Consider the following 21,508-nt stretch of genomic DNA (forward strand, 5'->3'; position numbering starts at 1 on the left):
CCTGCCAGCCTGATCACATGCCATCAAGTGGCAGGTTGGATCAATAATGCTTCCCCTGCCAGCTTGATCACATGCCATCAAGTGGCAGGTTGGATCAATAATGCCTCCCCAGTAGTTTAATTGCCATATATCTAGGTTATGGTACCTATTAAATGCTTTATGCATCCAAAGTTATCTCAGCTTTTGCCTATTTTTGCAATAAAGTGTAGGAGACACTTTACACTAGAATCTGGACTGAATGAACAAAAGTCAAAATGCCAGGTCAGTGAAGTTATCATCGTCAACAAACTCAGGGACTTTTATCCAAGCAGAAACATTTGCAGTTTCAACAATAACAGCGTAAAATGTTATAATGAAACAAGCATAAACTGTGTATTCCATGTTAAGAGAATGTAAATACGTACACCACTGAGTAATATACAATGCCACTCACAGACTGTGGCAAGCTGTTTTCATTTAATTGGATCAGATCTGGATATTATGAAATCTTTACAAACCTTACAGAGGCCATGGCACGAAAAATTGAACGAATCGAGTGTAATTCCCTCAAAATCTATGATAAAATCTAAAATCTATGTTGAAAACTGTTCTCATCACCCTTAAAACCTAAGCACTAATGAGTAATTAAAGTTTTAAAAGCAGACCCCTGAAAAACGCAGTGGCGGAGCTAGGGGTATTGGTCAGAGGGGGCGAGACTGTTTGGGCGCTTTCGACTTTATCTAAGCGGAGCGCCACCACAGGTTGGCGCGGAGCGTGCAGAAATTTTTTGAGTAAAGATACTCCCTAGATCGCCGGAAATGACCCTTTCCGGGCCTTGCTAATTTGCAGATAAACGAAGAATAAATTTGATGTCAACGCCAACAAAATGTGACAAATGTCAATAGGTAGATGAGAGCGCAATAAAAAAAAGTCAATAATCGCGAAAGTAAAAAGTGGTAAATAGCAGTCCATCTGAGTCCGTCAGGGGGGGGGGGGGTGGGGTGGTGGGCATCCGCCCTGACTGTATGGACGCCCCGCCACTGTTGAGAGCGCAGTGTAGGAAGAGAAGGGGGAGGGGCGGTATCTTTTTAACGGTTTGGGTGAGCGTCTGCAATGATTCGTAATGACATGTTATCGCAAGCGTTCAACATGCTCAAATAAAATGAATCATGAGGAGGAATTCATGTCACTTTTCAACCATTTTTTGAAACAAATTGAGCGAATTGATCGCTAGTAATCTTGAAATTGATTTATCACGGTCATTGTCATCTTTCCCATATGTAACTTTCTAATAGAAAAGGAGGGAGGGCGAATCTGTACGTAATGTAATCAGAAATACTTTTAAAATGACACCAAAGAGACTAAAAATTCTTTTCGACTTTGTTAATGATGATGTCTTTTTAGAGACACCGTAGATACGTTGCTCGGTTCTGTTTACTGCAATAGTGGCACATGGAGACCAATATCCGCACTTAGTGGACCTAATGTTATAGTCGTGCATTGACCTTGAACAGAGGGGCCTACCGTGAAAACGTACGGAAAATTCATCCTTTTATATCTCAGCGAGACAATTTCACTGGATACAGAAATACGACTCAAAAGTCCTAAGATGTAGTCATTATAATAATCACATTAAAAGAAATGTATGAAAAGCAGATTAAAGATATGATGGACACTCAAATGTGGACCAAAAAACGATGTCCCTACGGATGCCGCCCAGTGACTTTTACATAATTTGTGTGTAGTAGGTTCTGTAGCTCTTTTGTGGACAAACTTTGGAATATGCTTAAAGTTTAGAGTTCATCCATGCTTTAGATTAATGACGGACATAGATCATCACGTTTTATGAGAAGGAAGGCTGCTTTTAATTATTTACACAACCTCTGGGTAATGGGTACTGTAACTTTTCTGGGAGAAAGCTTTGAATATGCTGATAAGGAAGAAAGTTTCGAGTTCCTCCCAAGTCCGGTTTCACTGGGCCAAGCCAGTACAGCTCCGTATGTAGCGAACACTTCACGGAAGCAGACTACGATCCCTCCTTTTTACTGAAAGAAGAAATGGGCCTAACGGGTCGACAGAAACGAGTTCTTCCTGGTAAGTACCCCACATTGAAACTTCTAAGATCAGATCGGGGTAACAGGAAACCACCAGTGGATTAATTGGCGATCCTTTGGAGGAAGCGGGACCGAGCACGTAGTAAGTAGTATACTACTAGGTCTTTACTAGTACTAGCGTTAGGCCTGCACTGAACCGCAAAAGACGAAGAGTTTCCTCGGAAAAAAAGACGAAGGAAAGAGGTAATTTTTTACCTGTCATGTTGTTTTTATAACTGTGCAGGCCCTGGTTCTTAATTCTTATTGCAAATGTTCTTTTGTATATAAAGGTAGCTAAGGCTAGCTATACAGTACCTACCACTACGACAATGGCAATAGGCAAGGGCTAGCATATATGCCTAAGTTACTGTACTGGCACAGTTTCGTCAAGTTCACAAGTGCAATCATGTTTGGCTAACACTTTGGAAGCAATAAAATAGCATTACTCAATTAAGAAATGAAGAGGGCTCGATCTAGTTGTACTTTATGATAAATTCTTTGTGTACGCAGTAAGTAATTGTTTGTATTGTTGGTAGGCATACTGTATCAGTATTTCATGTTCAGCCTATAGTATAAGACTCATTGTTTGACTTATTTAGCCCCTTAAATTGTGTAGAAATATTACTTATTAGTACAAGAACATCCTTGAAGGCCTAGTACTTGCTTTTTCATGAAGCTGAATCCTAAGTTACCATGAATAGTTACCTAATTGAACTTTATTAAAGTTAAACAAAGTTTCCTTTCCAGCCCCTACCACTATAGGCAAGTCGGCCCAACCCCGGCCAGATCCGACCCCTTTCCCATTACAGTATGTACATAACTTTTTACACAATGTCGATAAAGAAACTCAAGCTTGAATGGCTCCTTTTGACGATGTAACACTTGGCACAAAAAAAGGAAAAATAACTGAAGCCTGTGGTCAAAGGGACGGTGACAAACTTTGCAATGAAGAAATCACTGTGCTATTGAATGCACATGTTATTTGGCAACTCTCAATGCAGAGAGAAACATACTGTGAGATTAAAAATCCTTTTCAGTATCAGCTTCCCACAAATTTACAAAAATTTTCAACTCACTAAACTTTGTTTTCAAACAATAATAATGCATCCTAACTGTTGTTGTAGGTCTCCTCCCCACAATCACTGGACTTCCAATCACTGGACTACCATCGAGCCTTCAGACCTACAAATTGCACCTTGTTCCTGGCTCTATGGTTCCGGGTGTCTCTAGTTTCCCTGTCCTCCAATAATGGTTGACGGTCCTGGTACCGGCAATGGGTTCGGGCATTCACTGGCATAGTGGCCATGCTCATGACAGCGATAGCATTCCACTGACTCTTGTAACCCCATTGTCTGTTTCGACGACTTTCTGTTGGTCTATTCGTCTTTTCCAAGGTCTCCACTCTTTTTGACAATGCAGTCTGGTCGTTCTTTATTTCGTAGAGAATCCCTGTCTGCTTTTCCACAGTGGTTACTAGTGTCTCCCAGAATAGCACACAATTGAGGATTAGACCTGTGTTACTTCCATCCTGTATACTCCAGGCTTCTGGCCTTTGCGCCAGGTTAAGTTGTTAGACTCTTCAGACATGTCTAATGCCCAGTCTCGCAGAGCGATGAAAGAGAGGGTCGCATCATCCTTCATCAAATGCTTGACTTCCCTCCTGAGGACCATATCTGACAGGCCATCTCTAAACTGCTCCTTGAGGGTACCTTCTACGTTCGGAGCACCATCGAAGGCCTTTAACTTGTCGGACAGCTTCATCAGGGAGAACGCATATGTGGACACCGACTCCCCATCCCTCTGAACTCGGTTGCACAGCTCCCTCATAAGCAGTAAACGGAGTGCCTCCCTCCGAAAGTCTCCCGAAGGAGTTCGAATAGCTTGCTTAGAGCCGATACCTCACCCTGTGGCCGGTGCCTAACCTCATGTCTAGCACTCCCCTCAAGATGTGCAACGATAAACTCTGAGGCATCCTGGCCTTCTAATTTCCTTAGTCGCAGAGCTGCTTTTGCTTTCTCAATAAAGGAAAGCACATCCTCATCTTCTACCCCTGAAAACGATCTAAACTTCTTCTCCTTGGGCAAGAAGTAGACTACTCCAGGGCACTGGGAACTACCCTTCTTGGCCTCCACCAGTTCCTTCTCCAACTCATCCAGACATTGACGCATCTCCTCTAAGTCTGCCATCTTTCGCTACGCCTCAAGATAATCCCTTGAAGTTCCTACTTCCTTCAGTCAACTGTGTATTACCCCACTCGTACTACCAAGTGTAGAGCCGGGAGTGGTCAGGTTGTCAGTGTGGTGACGCCCATGGGGGGAGATGGGGTGACACAAATGACTGAGTTAAAGATTGGTTTATTTGGCAAGCAGTGTATTATTGCTCCTCTCTAGCGAGCTCTCATAAAGCTTTTAACCTGCCACGCAAAGGTGAAAATAAACATTTTCAAATCAATGAGGTGTCGCATACACGAGTAGTAATTGCGAGCACTGAATAAAAAGTAAAAGTTGACTTTGGTTAGAGACTTTGCGGGGTGTCCAACCCTCAACCAAAGGAGTTGTGGGGAGCCAAGAAGGTAAAAAAATGCATATTCCCACACGTAGGTAGGGTTCTCCCCTTGTAGGGAGCGGACTCCCCATTTAGGGAGCGTTTTCCACATGTAGGGAGGGTTCTCCCAAGATAGTTTTTAGTTGTGCTATTTACAACCTTTGTATTTTTATGTCAGGTTGAAGCGGGGTGGGTGTATATTTCCATACCATCCCGCCCCCAACCCCTTCCCACCCAGTATCATTTTACACAGCAGACCCTTAGCAAGCCTCAAAAATTTGCTGTGAGAACTTTAAACACTAACATTTTTCATTCTTAAATCTCTCCTCCTTAGTATCACTATTAAATGTCCTCTTAAGGTTATGTTATGTGTCTTCTTAGTGCTTTGTTATGTGTTCTGTAGTTCTGACATCTTTGATAGATGTCCCAAAGAGTGTCTGCCTGTAAAGTTTCCGTAATCATATTAGCCAGAAATGAATAATTGATGAGGTCACACCTGCATCCAACAGAACCAGGCATTTAGCTCTCACGCCACACGCTCCTTGCAGCTGGTGCAAGGACCGCAGTGGCAAAAGGCATGAATTTGTAATGCCTCATCCTTAATGGCAGAGAGACTATGAATAGAAGTGTTATAATGTTACCAACGAGGATGTTGTCTACTCTGAATTTCAGATTAGGCAAGAGCGTTTTGGGGGGGATAAGACGCACCCTGGACCCATCTCTGAAGGTCTGGCAGGTATAACTTATGGAGATGCTCGCAGGACACAGGTGCGTTGGAATTTTCCTTGTCTCTGGCCCCCTCCATCTTCCATTCTTCTCCCCACCCCCCCACCCCCACCCCCTCTGCATTTATTTATTATGTCCACATTCTTAAAGGTACTGTACCAGAGCTGACATTTCTAAACTACGGATATCTCTTGTTTTAGATTATGAATAGCAGAGCCACCCTCCTATTTCTGTTTATAGATTGTTTATGATTTGCGTACAAGTATAAAGTATACCTACTAGATTCGGAAGTATGTCAGCTGATGAAGTTTTTGTTTCATGGACAAGACCGTCATAAGTTGATGTAGGGTTACATAGCAGTTGTACGGGTATGCTACTGTAGACAAGGACAGAATAAAGCGCCCTCACTACCTGTTGTGTTCTAACATGTCTCATACCAGCACAACAGTGTCCTGTTTCATTTAAGCTTTTACACTGGTTCGAGAGTAAACCTCCTGTATCAACCAATTCTTGGCTTTAACCTAATATTGTAAACATTGATCAAGATCTAATAATATGGTAAAGTTTGATCAAGGTACCAGTTTACTTAAGAATAGAAAGTCTTTTTTTTTCGTCTGTAGTTAGGTAATAGCTTGGCTGGCCTATCCCCCAATCCCAACAGTTTTATTATGTTATTTCATTAAGCATTATCTTGTCCCCCCCCCCTACCAATGGGCTGCCAAAAACTTAGTATCCTTGTTTGGAGAAATTGTAAAAATCTTCATCATTAATCCAAAACAAGCACTAAGTAATAGAAAGAGAGAAATTAAAGGGAGGGGGGGTGGCAATTTTTGTTTTGTGTTTGCCTGGTGTGACAGTCGTAAAGATACCATTCATGTGTACTTATTAAAGTGTGGTGAAATTTAAGAATGGTCTCGACATCCCTGCTGTTAGGTTCTATGTAAGGTAATATTAGTGAATGTACCTCAAGAAAGTACATGTGCTACGGGAAAAGTTGAGAAATTAGCCACTCCCACCTCCCCCTCCCCCCACTCCACCCAGTAAAATGTATGGGTAAATTCAAACTGAAGCTAGTTCTTGGACATGCCACTGGAGTTGCACTTCATGTTAAAATCAATAGGTTGAACAAACTTCCATTGATAAGATCGAATTAATTGATCAATCTCAACTTACTAAAGCCAGCTTACTCGGAAACAAATATCTTTCAGTTATGGCTTGTTTTGATATATTCTTCATTATAATGATTACACAAAGTGTTTGGTTTTAAGTGTAGAAATCATGTCACCTTCTATGTGAGTTGCCATAAATCAATGCTTTGCTTTACTTTTGTTGGTGAACTCGGTTTGATCAGTGCTGTTCTACCCAACCTTTACCCCCCACCTATCCCCACCCCCAAATTGCAGTTGTCTTCGGATTGGTTTGACTAGACTTACATGTTTGAAAGACTTGCCTGCAGCTTTTGTTTACTTTTCAATTGAGTGTTTTGTTTTGAAATTATTTTTGAAGTGATATTGTTTTCGTAAGCTTCACTTTCACCCTCATTTTGCATGAAAAAATGTTGTTATGGTAATATGTGTATCTTTGCTGAACATCAGAAAGAAAAAAAAAATACAAGAAGATAATTTCATAATGAAACTATAGTTTAGAGAATTAATACCCAGGAGATTCTCAAAGAATATTACTTTAGATTTGCCAGATTTTCTGAAAACATCGGTTCTAATCCTGCCAGACTGTATGTTCAGTTAAAGTAGCATTCAGCTTGAAAAATCTCAATTAAAAACCAAACCATGTATTCCATATCAAATACAAACATAATCGATGTTCAAATGATAGAAATTACACAAAGAAAAAAACTATCATAAAAACATTAAATTTTTTTTTTTAAATATGCTCAAGGGGGGGGCGGCTGCCCCTTCACCCCCCCTTGGCTACACGCCTGTGTGCGTGTGTATGTATGTAAGTTTCTAAAGCCATGAGAGACCATACTCTGGCCCACTCAATACATCACATGCATAAATAAGTGCGTTTCTGTTGGGTTTGATACAGTCATGGTAGAATTTAATTATGATCTCATCAATGTCTCTCTCTTGTACGATCGCAGTTTTCCATCCTCTCTCTCTCTTCACAACTCTTTCAGATCAACCGGGGACGGTAGAAACGACCACAGTAAAGAACCTTGAGGGCAGTCAGAGCGTGGAAGGTTCCCCCTGGAGGGACTCATCCCTCTCGCTGACCAAGAAGAAGAAGAAGTTCTGAACGCCATCATTCTTGTCAAAGAAGAAGAAGGACAAAAAGGCGGAGAGCTAGAAGAAGAATCGCTACTTTTAAAATGACGAGTCAAATTTCTTTCCATAAGTTTGTTTGTGTGGAAAGTTGGTTGTAAACGTTAGTAAGCAGTCCTGTTAGAGTTCAACTGTCGGATGCTGTGAGAAGGAGAGGCGGCCAGCATATCTCCAAAGTACTGATCACTATCATCCTCCCTCCCCTCTCGTTTTTACAATTTTTTTTATATTTGTTTCTCTCTTTGCAAGTACTGTGTTTGTAGACCCATTATAACAGCTACATGTAAGTCAAGTATATGCCTACTCCGTGATGCGAGAAGCTTCTCTCGAGTGTCCATGGTGACAGGAAGTAGTCAGGGCAGAGGTCAACGGTATAAAAATGTCCAGATTTTTTTGGGCCAGATTTTTTGTTGTTGTTGGCTTCCATTATATAAGTTTATTGGGTTGTTGTTAAATAGTGAAATTACCTCTAGACTGTATCAGAATTTGTTCCAGGGGAAAGTTTTCTCCCTCTCTTTGTATATTTTCCCCTCACTTTTCTCTTAAATTTGAGGCTAACAGGATTGCAGAGTGTACACGGTCTATTTACTCCAGTCGCATAAATAACTTTTGTGTATAGTACATAATATCATGTATTTGTTTGAACAGATTTTAAGCATTGGAGTCGTATCACTTTCCTTGGTTAGTATTTTGTGTAGATATGTATGAGAATGGCGCACATAAAGGCTCCTTCCTTCTTGCATGCCAGGGTTTCCGTAACCGGACCACATGTTGACTCGGTTTGTGTATTTCCCTGAAATGTTATTCTCATTTGTATTTTTTTTTTTTTTTTTTAACCTATCTGAATGTTTGCATTGTTGGTACTGTATGCATATTGTGAAGAGAAAGTTTGTCTTTTGTTTCTGTTTCGAGGCAAGGTCACAGTGATAGAAATCATGATAACTACAGCTCTTTGATATAATAAAAACTGCCTTCACAATCGAGAGAAAGCCACTCGTTTGTTATCTTCTTACATTGGAGCACGAACGTCACTTTTTATACATACTTTTTAATATTTTAGATCTTGAACTTCAAAATCCAGCCAAGATTTTTAAACCACATTAGAACTGCTGTCGTGAAAGTACACATTGATAATTGCTTTGCTGAAATATTTCTGTAAATTCTCGTGGATCAAGGACTATCAGACTAGCGTTATGTTGTAACAAAACTCTCTTCACAGGACAAGAGAGGCATGTTCAGAATTATTTCTCGACATGCAGCAGTGCAAAGTTCCAGTAACCAATGAAGCTAATATTTATTCGCGTGGCTCTGTTTATGTGCTGTTATCAGGAGCATTACACGGAAATAAGAATAGAAACAATCCCCTAGCTAATTTATCATTTGTAATTATTCTTTTGCTTATTCTCTAAAATCACTAAAAAAAAAATTGCACAAGCATTTTTTGCCAGGAGTCTTAGCCATATCCAATTTCTAGTATGCCATGTACGATCCATGAAGATAGGAAATGATCTGGAATTGCTTTATTTTGTTTTGTCAAAGATGTTAAACATAGTAAACGAGCAGCTTATGTCAATAAGAAACACTTTGAAACTGCCTGTATTAAAGGTGTGCATTTTCACTCATCTAAACACATTGTGTTATGTACACTTCACAGGCATGCTTCATTTTGTTTCCATATTTGAAGGATAGCTTTTTTTCCTTCCTCTTTTCTTTTCTATTGGCTTTGGATTCAGACCTTCTTAAAATTTAGTTGTAGGAGTACCTTAGTAAGTGCAATTTTAATAGTACCAAACACAAAACAAAAATAACGTAATTATCATATAGGTCTTTTAATGATTTTTGCAGGTTTAACAACATAAAGAAAATGGGGAATATATCAGTAACAGCATCTGGTCAACAGAGGCCGATCTGTATGGAATGTGGTTTGTTTAGTAGTGTAGCGGAGCATGAATAAAACAATTAACCTTGTTGAATGGATGAAGAATGAATGGGCTTTGTGAAACCTGGTATTTTGTAATAAAAGAAAGAAGGAAACAAACATTTCAAAGGGTATTTTGTTTTTCAAATATGACTGCATGTTGAAATATTTATGATTTTCCTTTGGATATGACATGTAATCTTCATTTGTACAACAAAGCCAAGCTTAAAAACAATTTTTACTGTTTTTTCTCTTAATTCATAATAATTAAATGGCTAGACACATAAAAAGTATGAATATATTCCTCATTCCTTGTGTTAAGGTTACGTCTTGGATGCATGTATTCATGTTTAAAGTATTTCATTACGACTTGTATTCTCAATTATTGACATTGCTAAGATAGTTCTTCAATGTTGTTTCGTCTATGTTATTTATATAGAAATATTAAACTGTTCGGTTTGGTTTTTTAAAAGTTTTTACACAGAAAAAACAGTGAAATACGGCGACCGGTTGTTAAAGTATGAAGTCTGTTAGCCCGCTGTTGACTCGTTATTTGTATCTAGTCTTGATCTTGATTTATGAAAGGTGTAGCTATGATGATGATGCAGAATAATATTTGCCTGTAAACTTCAAATGCATTTCACAAGTTTCAAAAGCCAGCATGGGGAGGTTGTGAACAAACCTGTAGTTATGCATGCTGTGATTGGATAATAAGGGAATAGCTATCTTCAGACCACGAGGAAGTGTATCCCTGTGTACCTCTGGGCGGGTTCATTCAACAACTTCCTTGGTATTTTGCCTATTTTTGAGGTTACCATGGTGATGTGGTCGCAATGACTCATTCTGCAGCCATTGTGTGTATGTCGGGGTGGTCCATATTAAGAGATTTGTAACAATAGCAGAGGTGGAAGGGAAATATTACAAAAGAAATAGGCAGTATTTATAGAAAAGTTTGGATCAACTGATGTTCATTACAGGTGTACTGAAACTAATAGCACAATGAATAATTATGTCATATATCAAAATTAGCATGATTCCTATGCCTGATTTTCCATGTTGTTGTCATGTGAGCGTTCGTGTTTAAAGTGGAGGGTTTTGCAGTCACCATGGGAACCGATACCCCACAGTTTGTATAGTTCATGCATGTAGTTAGCCCAACTACAATTTTGGAAAAATAGATTCTTTGCACAGAAATATAAAAAAAAAGAATGGAAACAAAAAATTTGGGAAGGTGAGGTGAGGTATAACTGCAAGGCTGTAAAATGATACAAAGTTCATGAAAAGTTAAAATTGAGATAAAAAGTTGAATGTATATCCTGTATGGTAGTTAATTAGTGTTATGTAACCAAATTTGAACATTGATATAACGAAACCTAAAAATGGTTATCAAAGAGTGAATGATGACAGTCAGAAATGCTGTAAAGAAATTGCCATGGTATTAATCGTGATGTTGTATTTGTACGGCAAGATCACCCAGGTCGATCTGAAGTTTCTTTTTTTTTTTTTTCCAGATAAGAGGTTCTGTTTTGTGAAGTGTTTGGTTGGTTGGAAGAGTAGACTTTGGATCGACTCTTAATCCCAGGCAGGGGAGTGACAGGGTCTTCTCTTTTCCAATATTTATAGTTTTCGGACAAAAAGTATCCTTTATAAACTCGAAATTAATTTTCAATCAAAAATGGTGGGGGGGGGGGGTAAAAGAATCTTGACACATTTTGCTCCAGTAGCAACCAAACATAATAAAATCATGTAAATGGGGGGATGATTTTATACATACTGATTTTGTTTTTATAGTTATTTAATATGTTTCCTTTCGTTTTCTGTAAATAAAGAATGAACACATGTCTTCTGTTATTCATATTGTGGCTTGATCATTGCTTGTGGGATTGGAATGGCTTCTTTAGAATAAATGTTGCAATATCGTGTCCCAAAAGAGGTGGAAAATAAACAGGCAGTCCTGAAATTCCTTTTCTTTCCGTGTTTATTTCTTGTCTGTCTCTCTCTCATTTCTAGTTGTAGAAGAAAAAACAGAGAGCGATTTGAGAACTTGTCTGGTCCTTACAAATGGAACTGGCAGTTGACCTTGCTTAACATACCCACACATACATATAACAGGATGTTATAAATAATCTGACAGACTAGTTTGGAAAAATAAATGTTTTGACAAGACAGGATATAGTCGATATTAAAGCTAGATGATATTTCTCAAAAATCGTTTTGCCCTTTGAAAGGCCTTGTAACTAAAACAATAGGTCTACTACACCCTTTTAAGCCAATTGAAACATTCTGTAATGTGTTTTGTGATGCATAATACAACCCAGCCCACCCCCACCCTTTCCTCCCCAACTTTCAGTTGAACAATTTTGTGAAAAATTAGAACCTTATAAACCATAAAAAATCAAGATGACAAACAATGGTTTGATTTGACAGCTTTGAAATCACGTATCACTGGCAAGATGCGTCGAGCTCACTCGTACGACAAAGTCGATAAATGTGTATCTTTTCTGGTAGTTCGCGACACGCTGATTACGAATCTGAAGTTTATTTTGGAACTGGGTGTTGCGTGGGGGCCAAAAACCTGATTTGATTTTTCCCCCCAAAACTGACCCAAAATCGGTTTCGCCCAAATGACGTAACGTGGAGTTATCGATGCTCAGGAGCCCAAATCTGCAACTCCCAGGTCCATATCTGCTTCCGTTTGGGGGGATACGTGGTCCTAAAGGACCCGCTGGAAATACGTGTTCCCTATAAGTGCACAAATTGGAAAACCCCCTCTTTTCAGACCACTCTCTTGTCCCCTCTGAAACACCCATCGACATTAAAATTAGACGTGGAGTAGAAGACACCCTTGTCTTTGTTATACACCAATTTCGTGTAATTATCTCACCGGGAAAGGCTTTTGTCTATATGATTTCTATTTTTGTTCATAAATTAGGTTGTTCTGGCCCCCTGCACGCCCACACACAGCACCCAATTCCAAAATAAACTTCAGATTCGTAATCAGCGTGTCGCGAACTACCAGAAAAGATACACATTTATCGCCTTTGCGACAAAAAGTTTTTTCACCTTTAAAAACCGTAAGCAGTTTTATCCAAAATTTATGCCAAAATTTGACCCATTTATTCATAAATGTCAAGATAAAACTCAAGATGACAAACAAAGGTTTGATTTGACTGCTTTGAAATCACGTATCACTGACAAGATGCGTCGAGCGCTCTCTTATGAAACTTCTTTCGCTCAGTTTGCAACAGAACAATAGAACAATAGAAAAACTTTTAGGGGCAACAAAAGATTTTAAACCTTTGTTCGTCGTAAAAGTTTTTCGGTCTTACTTTTGCAAGTTTGAGGTGCAAAAATTTGTTGTCGCAAAATCGATAAATGTGTATCTTTTCTGGTAGTTCGCGACACGCTGATTACGAATCTGAAGTTTATTTTGGAATTGGGTACCAAAAAGAGGTACTTTTTTAACTTTTCAGACAAAAAACCTATTTTTGGCGCAAATAAAAATTGCCCAAAAAATTGCCCCCAAATCGATTTAGCCCTTTGAAATCACGTATAAAAGATCAAAATGCGTCGAGCGTCATCTTGCGGCCTCGTTTTTGGTCAGTTTTCAACTTCAGAGGAACAATAGGAGAGCGAAAAACTTTTAGGTCGAACAAAGGTTTTGAAATCTTTTGTTCCCCCTAAAAGTTTTTCGCTTTCCCATTGTTCCTCTGAAGTTGAAAACTGACCAAAAACGAGGCCGCAAGAGGGCGCTCGACGCATTTTGATTTTTTTTTTTATCTTTTCCTTGCTAAAGTTGAAATATTAGAAACGAGTAACATTTCTTAACAGTTGCTGTGGCGCAGTGGTTAGCGCTCTGGACTGATAAGCACTCGGTCATGAGTTCCAACACCAGTTAGGATAGTTTTCCTTTTACTATTCTCTTTCTTATTCTCTTTACTATTCTCTCTCCTTCCATTACGAACGTTAAATATTAGAAACGATCATTTATTCTCAACAGTTACAGTGGCGCAGTTGGCAGTGCCTGTACCTGGAGAGCAAGACAATCTCAATGTCCAGGGTTCGAACCCCAGTGAAGGCAGTTTTTCTTTTACTATTCTTATAGCTCTTGCCTTCCATTATGAACCTTAAATATTAGAAACGAGCATTATTTCTCAACAGTTGCTGTGGCACAGTGGTTAGTGCTCTGGACTGACAAACACTCGATCATGAGTTCAATCCAACAGTTACAGTGGCACAGTTGGTAGTGCCTGTACCTGGGGAGCAAGACCAACTTGTGTTCAAAACCCACTGAAGGCTTGATCATGCTTCAAGTCCAGCTGGAGCCTTTTACTTTTCTTTGTGGAAGTATAAACAACGTGGAAGTATAAACAACGTGGAAGTATAAACAACGAGGACGTGGAAGTATAAACAACAGGACTACCCAAAAGGCACCCCCTCCCCCTGACAAGGTTCCCAAGGGGCCAAGGGAGTCTGGCGGCACCCTTACCCCCTGACTAGAAAATGTTTATAAAAACACAAAGACCAACCAAATGTTTTTAAAAAATTTAATACATGTATCAAAAAATACATCCACTTTATTTAGAACAAACCATTCCATAGCAGGTGAATTAAGTACTTCTAACCATTCCATAGATGCAGATAGTTGTTAGAGAAGGATTACATTTGCTTCTAATATATTTAAGGTTAATGAAGGATATTTTGAACATGAACTAAAAATCTTTTTCATGCCAAATCTGTTCAGTGACAGGACTTTACTCTAGTTCAATCACCACATTTATCCTGGCCCAAAACAAAATTTTCCAATGATAATAATCTCCTAACAGACAACAGAATTTACCAAAAGTTTTTGAACGCATAATAATTACCAAGTCATTTTCCCTCCCTCTCCTCCTCCACCTACCACTTCCCAGATCACCTCCTTCAACACCCCCCCCCCCCCCACACACACACACACACATATGTATTTCTCCATTATCTTAGCAAGAGTATATAAGTACACATGTCTGTGCACTTTTGAGCATTTTGTAAGAAAAGATGTTCATATGATGGGCTTTCAGGTTTTACTTCAATGCATGGATATTATTTACTCATATTAGAGTCGAAAATTCAAAAAATGTTGCAATTTCATCATGATGATTGTCAATATAACATCAATGCAGACATTTGGACTTGAAAGCCACTTCCATGTATGATTCTGCATCACTTTGCTGATCCGAAACAAAAGCAAAGAATTAAATGATTGCAGAAAAGAGTCAAAAGATTATTGTCAAAAATGGATGTATGTCCATCATACAAATGACTGGAATTGTTTCTCCTTCTAGCAACTCCCTGGTAAGTATAACACAGTGAAAAAGGGGGGGGGGGGGAGGGGGATATGCATTGTGGCTTTGACGATTTAACATGAGCAATTTTCTTCATAAATCTGAAGTAATCTATAGTGAGGGTGTACAACATACTTGATCTTAGCAATACAGGGAAAAGCAATGTGATGTAAAAAACAATACAGTCATAATGACACAGGCTGTCCTGAAATGACCCTTGACCTCAACAACAAGCTTCTTGTACTAAATGTGATAGATACATCAACATACTAAATATTATAACTCATGACAATTTAGTTATATCTTTCTGGCTAAAGCTGGTCTGACTATCTCAGTTATTCTGAGACAAGGGCTAGACTGAGCAAGTAAATATTCTGTTGTTGGAAGTGAAATGTTTGTTAAAGCTGAGCATGAGTGACAATGTTTTGGAGTTTCTACTACTTGCATACTTGGGTTCAATACTGGGTAGTTATAATTGCTTACACAATATATATACATTTTATAGTGTGGAGGTACTTACTTCATTTGTGGAAGTAACTCACAAGCTGCATGTGTATTAAATAAATACATTCCAAATTTACAGACTTGTTGCAATATGTAAAGTTCTAGTAGTCTTTGGCTACTTGACTGGTAAATAAATAGTTCCTCCCTCCCTCACCAATTATTATTTCATTCTAAACCTGAAATAGACTGGAAAATACTTCCAACATATGAAAGAAGATGACAAGTTTTCCCCTTTTTCCATTCCTCAAAAATCAATCTCAATTTTTTTTTTTTTGTGGACGGCTTACAAACAAAGCGAAGAAGAATACTAGATGTAGTAAAATATTTTCAGATGATAACATATATGTAAAATCATACAAGTTCTTTGTTTAGGTATGAAAAACATTTCATTGCATACACAATTTCAGTGGCTTGTTTAAAAGCTTTTCAGGGTGTAAGACATTTGGATATATGTACATGTATTTATGCACAAATAAAAGAAGTAAAACAAGAGCAAATTTATACAAACTTTTCCAGGGTATGTTATTGCAGAGTGTATGTTATTAAAATAGTTTTTAAGACAAGCTGTTAGTAATTGCCATAGGCAGTCTCTGTTTCACAGTCTCCCTGTTTTTAATCAGAAGAGCTCTCTTCTCTCTCTGCTGGCGGTTAATGTTTGGTTTTATTCTACCCTTTGCAAAGCCAGTTCTTTTAAGTTTGGTATTCTCGGAAGAAGTCGCTACAGGCCCATCGACTGAGATGAAGTGTCCCTGCCGATTGCGGTAAAAGGCACCGGATTTGGGTATCGGATCCGAGTCATCCTGGACAGTGTGAGGTCGGTGAAGTTTATATCGAGAAAGGGAAAGCTTAGTGTCTGAACGTGTCTTTGCTAGTTTGGGGTGCAAAGATCCAGGTGTGTAAGTGCGTAGAGGTGATTCGGGTGAAATGATGACAGAGTCTCTCTGGCAGGAACAGATATCGCTGTTAACGAAGTCTTCATCCATCCTGACACCATCTTGCAGACCGCAACTGGAGCAAGATCTTCGTCCCCAAGCACCATCTAGTGCAAAGCCTGTGAAGGAGGTGAGAAAGGTGGATGAGTAGTGGAAAGGCAGACACAACATGCAGAAAGCAATGTATGTGTACAAACACAGACAAACAATACTATAGAATGACTGTACGAACAATAGGGCAGGTTAGCAGCTGATATTGTTGCTATGTGGAATGGGGGAAGAGAGAGGAAATAACAAGTTTACTTAAAGTAAACTGGTTGTATTTCCCTGTAAACCATCTCAAGTAACCTACAATAAGCAGTACAAACTATGAAAACTTTGCTCCTCAATCAGAAAGGTGCAATAAGCTGTTAATTTGAATTCACATTTTGTAACATGAGCACCCTCAGTCCAAATTCACACATGCAATGTAGCTTAGGTTACAAAACATCTGCTATGAAAGTGTGGTAGGTAAGTATTTTATGGTCCTTTCTATATTTAAACTATTTTGATGCTTGAGCTGCATTGTTCACAAATTATCTTAAAATTAAAGGTGTAGCTGCTGTTTTGTAGTATATGCGGATAAATCTTCAACTGATATATTTTTTTTGTAATGCAGTTGCAAAATAAAGCTTCCTAGACACTATGACATGGCTTATGAGAAGAAGTGTATCATTTTCAAGGTTTGGAAATTGTTGAGCTTTAGAAAATTCCTATTCAAACCCAAAGTAAGCTGTTCCTTGTATGGCTATACAACTACACATGTAACAAACCTACAGACTCCACAGAGACATAAAAGCCAACGACATATTCAAATGAGCTTGGTATAATCACAAATAAACTGCCTCAATGTAGACAAAAGTGTTGATTTACATATAGTACGTTGTTCATACCTTTTACATCGCCCCTCATTGCAAGCTGTATAGCGGCCGTAGGGTTCACTAAAGGTTTCTTAAATCAAGTACAATGAAATGTTCCTTTACATTACCTAAAGTATACTCAAGAATTTCCCATGAAGTCCTCCTCACCCCCCCCCCCCTCCCAACCCTGGCCATATTCCTAGGTTGTTTTGTACCTGTTGTTTTATACCTGTTGTTTTGTACATGTTGTTTTGTACATGTTGCTTTGTACATGTTGCTTTGTACATGTTGTTTTGTACCTGCATGCTGTTTGTACATGTTGATAACACCACCAAGATGCTACTTGTTGATCACAAGATACCATTGATTAAACTTACGAAATACGAAAACTGAGTATGTTGGGAATGTATTAGCCAAGGTTAAACATCTCTATGCTGTACTGAGATCTGATTTTGGCACAGCATTGCTTACAAGCCTTTCACAAGGCATTTATCATAACAGGAAAAAAAACAAAAAACATTTGGATTGGCAATTTTCATCTACATATGCTCCCAGGCCATCCTATGTTGAAAAGATATGTACCAAACAATTATGTTTAGGAATAAATTTGTGACACGTGCATAGCGATTAAATGGCTTGAACATGAAACCTTGTGTTTCAAATATTGCAGGTGTAAATGAGCTGTGGCAACCTCCACTACCAATTACCCATCACCAATCTTAGATGATAGATGAGCTTCATAGCCATAGAGTTACGATGACTTAGAGAACTATGTAAAAACATTGGGATAACGTACAGCAGGTTTGGTCATGCTGGTAATCTGGCTGCGTAGGGCTTCCATGTGGCGTTTCGCCAGTCGACTCTGGAGACGGGTCTGTAGCAAGCAGAGATTTATCAGACAAGCGTTATATAAAAGACAAAAGGAGAAGAAGAAGATGAAGATTTCAGTTTGTTGCCATGGCAACATTCATGATGGTAGAGAGTGACGGTAACATAAAGTAAGTTAAGAGTTTGACAGCCAGTGCAAACAGAGAGGATGATAGAGAATGATAGTGTGGAAGGCAAGGTGAACTTGTTGCCATGGAAACCCATCGATGAAGCTGCATGACAGTAATGTTAACAAGTTGATGTTATCGCCATGACAACAGATTTGACAAAATCATAAAGTAAATGTTAAATTTAGGAAGAGAATGGCAAGACATAATATAATATTTTCCTCTGGTTGTTCTTTTTCTTTCAATAATTTTAATATTTTTTCCTTTCAAGATGTTCTACATCTGGATGAAATATAGTACCATAGAGAAACTTGTCTCTATTTTGCTTTCCCGTTATGTCCTTATATTGGAGTGCAGTGAAAGTTGTCTTGAATTACATGGACATCAAACTTACTATCAAACTTACTATCAGACTTAAACTTACACAAACTTCAATCAAACTTACTATTTTTTCCATTTTTTTTTCTCCCTTTTTTTCCAAGATAACAATGTAATTTTTTGCAATATTTGGGGAAATATTGGAGTGAAGTGGAAGTTGTCTGGAATTACATGGATATCAAACTTACTATCAAACTTACTATCAGACTTAAACTTACACAAACTTCAATCAACCTTACTATTTTGTCCTTTTTTTTTTTTTTTTCCATTTTTTTTTTTTCAAGATGACAATGTAAATTTTTCAATATTTGGGGAAATAATGGAGTGCAGTGGAAGTCGTCTTGAATAACATGGACATCAAACTTACTATCAAACTTAAACACACTTACTATCAAAGGTTAGTATAAACAAGGCTTAGAAGGTAAGATGAAACAAAGAAAACTGAAAATGAAAGTACAAGTTTTATATTTTAGAATATAAAACATGCAACAAATTAAAAATCAGAAATCTTCAAAATTTCTAATTTATGTTTTATTATTTGAACTAATGCTTTGATTAAAGCAAAATTTAATCAAGTGCATATAGTGGTGAGATTTTATGATTGAAAAGCATAAAAACTGACCAGCGGAATATAAAAAGCTACTTTTTAGTGTCCTTTTTATAGAAATCTGATAAACGAGTGACATGTGAATAACATGTGAATGTTTTCTACCTGCCCGTGAACTGATAGTCCTTCGTAGCTTCACAACAGAACCGGTGTACGTACTTGTCATAAGTTTATGCCAAAAAAATGCATGTGAATGAAACTACTTAATTTCTCGCTAAATTATTTCCATTTAATCTATTATACTTTCAATATTTCATTTTCTCGGTTGTAAATATAATTACAAATCAACAGCTATGCTGTCATGTCTGTTAACTCTCTCATTTTTTTTGAATACTTCTTTATGCAGAAGATTACATCCTTCACAGAGTTTCAAATAAATTGACATATGCAGTATTCGTTCAAAAATGTCAATGTAAGAGTTTTTAAAGTTGTGGCAAAGTCAAACTGTTATTATACCTTAATGTACCCCTCTGAGACCAGGTGATAAATGTTCTTATAGCTTTTAGCATGAATAAATTGCATGTAACAAACCACTAATATCGCTAAAGGCAAGTGATTCCATGGGAATTTGACAGAGAGGAATAAAAGTCATCGGCTGCTCGACGAAACCAGGAAATGGCTTTGGGGGATGAAACAGACATTGATTAAGTGCTTCAAGTTTTAGCTATGGAACAACAGCTAAAAGTCTCTCGATTTTTAAATCCTAAAACATCCTCAATTTGATCAGAAACTACCTAGAGAAAAGCTGTGATATTTTGTCTTCTTTAAATTGGACGTCAATAAATCTAACATTGTCTATACGATTTGAATAAGCAATGTGTCTGAAATGATGTATTTATTAACCTCCTTACATATTTAAAAACACTATTGATCACATGCATTCATTTTCTCGCTGTCAAAATAATCCTCATAAACACATGAAAGAATCTCTCGAGATTTATGGTTCCCCAGACACGAGTTTTCTATCGAGATGACGGAAATCTCTTTTACATTTTTCTTTCTTCTTGAATGAATGTGTGATGAAGATGGCTCACATATTTCAAATATGACACCAATAAAATACTCTCTTTCAATAAATGTTCCATTACTAATGTGGTGGGAACAGCCCAAAATATCAGGTTATACGATATTTTAATTCTAAGCTTTGTTTCTCCACATTGTCAGGAAGCCACTATTTAATGGACTGGTTTCTGAGTCATATGTTTACTATATTGTAATTGTGGGAACGATATTAGAGAGATTTTATGCGTAACTATTGTAAGATATGCCTTTCATGTTTGAGGATTTTATCACTGCTGCATTATGGGTAACTCTTGTAAGATATGCCTTTCATGTTTGGGGTGTGTACTGTTGCAATATTAGAATCCAACACGACTACCAGAAGCAACACTGTGACATACTGATGGTTTAAAAAGTCTGTTATAAAAATGTGCAAGCTATACCACTTAGAGAACAGAAAAACCCCAAGAAAGGTGAAAGAAGTCATGAAATATAGAAAGCACTGCACTCAAAGACCAGACAGCAGCAAATGTTTTACCTGAGTAGTAGTCACAAGGCCTTAAGGGTAAGGAAAGAAACGGAAATATTGTTAGTGAAAACAGGAGGCCTGACATCAAGAACCTTGCTTGCTACTTGTAACCCTTCACATTTTGATGTGGCCAGAACACAGACAGGGTGAAATGCCATCTTGTGGAAGGTTTAGAAAGCTTTGATGTGTGTCGGTAGAACTTCTCCGATAAATTTAAACTGACACCCAAGAATGCTCTTAAAAAAAGAGTGATCACATGTGTAAACTAAACTACAAGACTTAAAGAATGAATTTCTCATGCTGTCAAACTTGTTTCCACAATGTCTATCAATCCACATGAATTTACAAAAAGTATTTCTCCAATTAGTAAGTATCATGAAATCCTATTACCTTTTTTTTCCTTTGCATTTGGAAGATTGCTAAGTTATTAAAATAACATTATTAAAATTATAATTTACTGTGTAAAGTCGAATACCTATCTCTCATCTTTCTATTTCTTCACGCTACAAACTCAAGATATTATTCTGTATTTAATGAAATACTGTTCTCCTTTACTGCCCTTGCTATTAGGTTTACTACTCATAAAACTATACCAGGCATGCAAAAACGGTGACTGTTTGCTTTGTTTTAAGTTCAGTTGTCACAAACTCCACATAATATCTAAACATTTTGAAAACTCCACAAATATGGAGCACTATAACACAACTAAATAACAGATATAAGTAAAATCTGTTTACCTTTTGTTTTGCCATAGTAGTAACCTCCCTGTGTTTACTAAACACTGCCACCTCAGCAGCAA

The 21,508-nt window shown here is 37.9% G+C and overlaps 1 protein-coding gene and 1 long non-coding RNA gene across 5 annotated transcripts in view; one reads left to right on the forward strand and one right to left on the reverse strand.

Annotated features, from left to right (window-relative positions):
• Positions 1–1,472: 1,472 nt before the first annotated feature.
• On the forward strand, positions 1,473–11,512 carry LOC139961036 (uncharacterized). The gene is made up of 3 exons (XR_011790702.1): positions 1,473–2,276; positions 5,289–5,384; positions 7,480–11,512. It is a non-coding gene; the product is annotated as an uncharacterized lncRNA (long non-coding RNA).
• Positions 11,513–14,075: 2,563 nt separating this feature from the next.
• LOC139961026 (tubulin monoglycylase TTLL3-like) overlaps positions 14,076–21,508 on the reverse strand; it is a 46,202-nt gene continuing 38,769 nt past the window's right edge. For 2 of the 4 annotated variants that reach the window (XM_071959834.1, XM_071959833.1), the window contains exons 17-18: positions 17,998–18,075; positions 14,076–16,421 (exon numbers count right to left, since the gene is read on the reverse strand). In XM_071959834.1, coding sequence (XP_071815935.1) covers positions 15,925–16,421; positions 17,998–18,075 — 575 coding nt within the window. In that variant the 3' untranslated portion in view covers positions 14,076–15,924. Of the gene's footprint in view, positions 16,422–17,997; positions 18,076–20,718; positions 20,739–21,508 lie in introns of all 4 variants that reach the window. The other 2 variants (XM_071959837.1, XM_071959836.1) reach the window with 2 other exon arrangements.

This window comes from Apostichopus japonicus, chromosome 20, assembly GCF_037975245.1.
Source record: "Apostichopus japonicus isolate 1M-3 chromosome 20, ASM3797524v1, whole genome shotgun sequence".
In the NCBI taxonomy this organism is placed as follows: Eukaryota; Metazoa; Echinodermata; class Holothuroidea; order Aspidochirotida; family Stichopodidae; genus Apostichopus; species Apostichopus japonicus.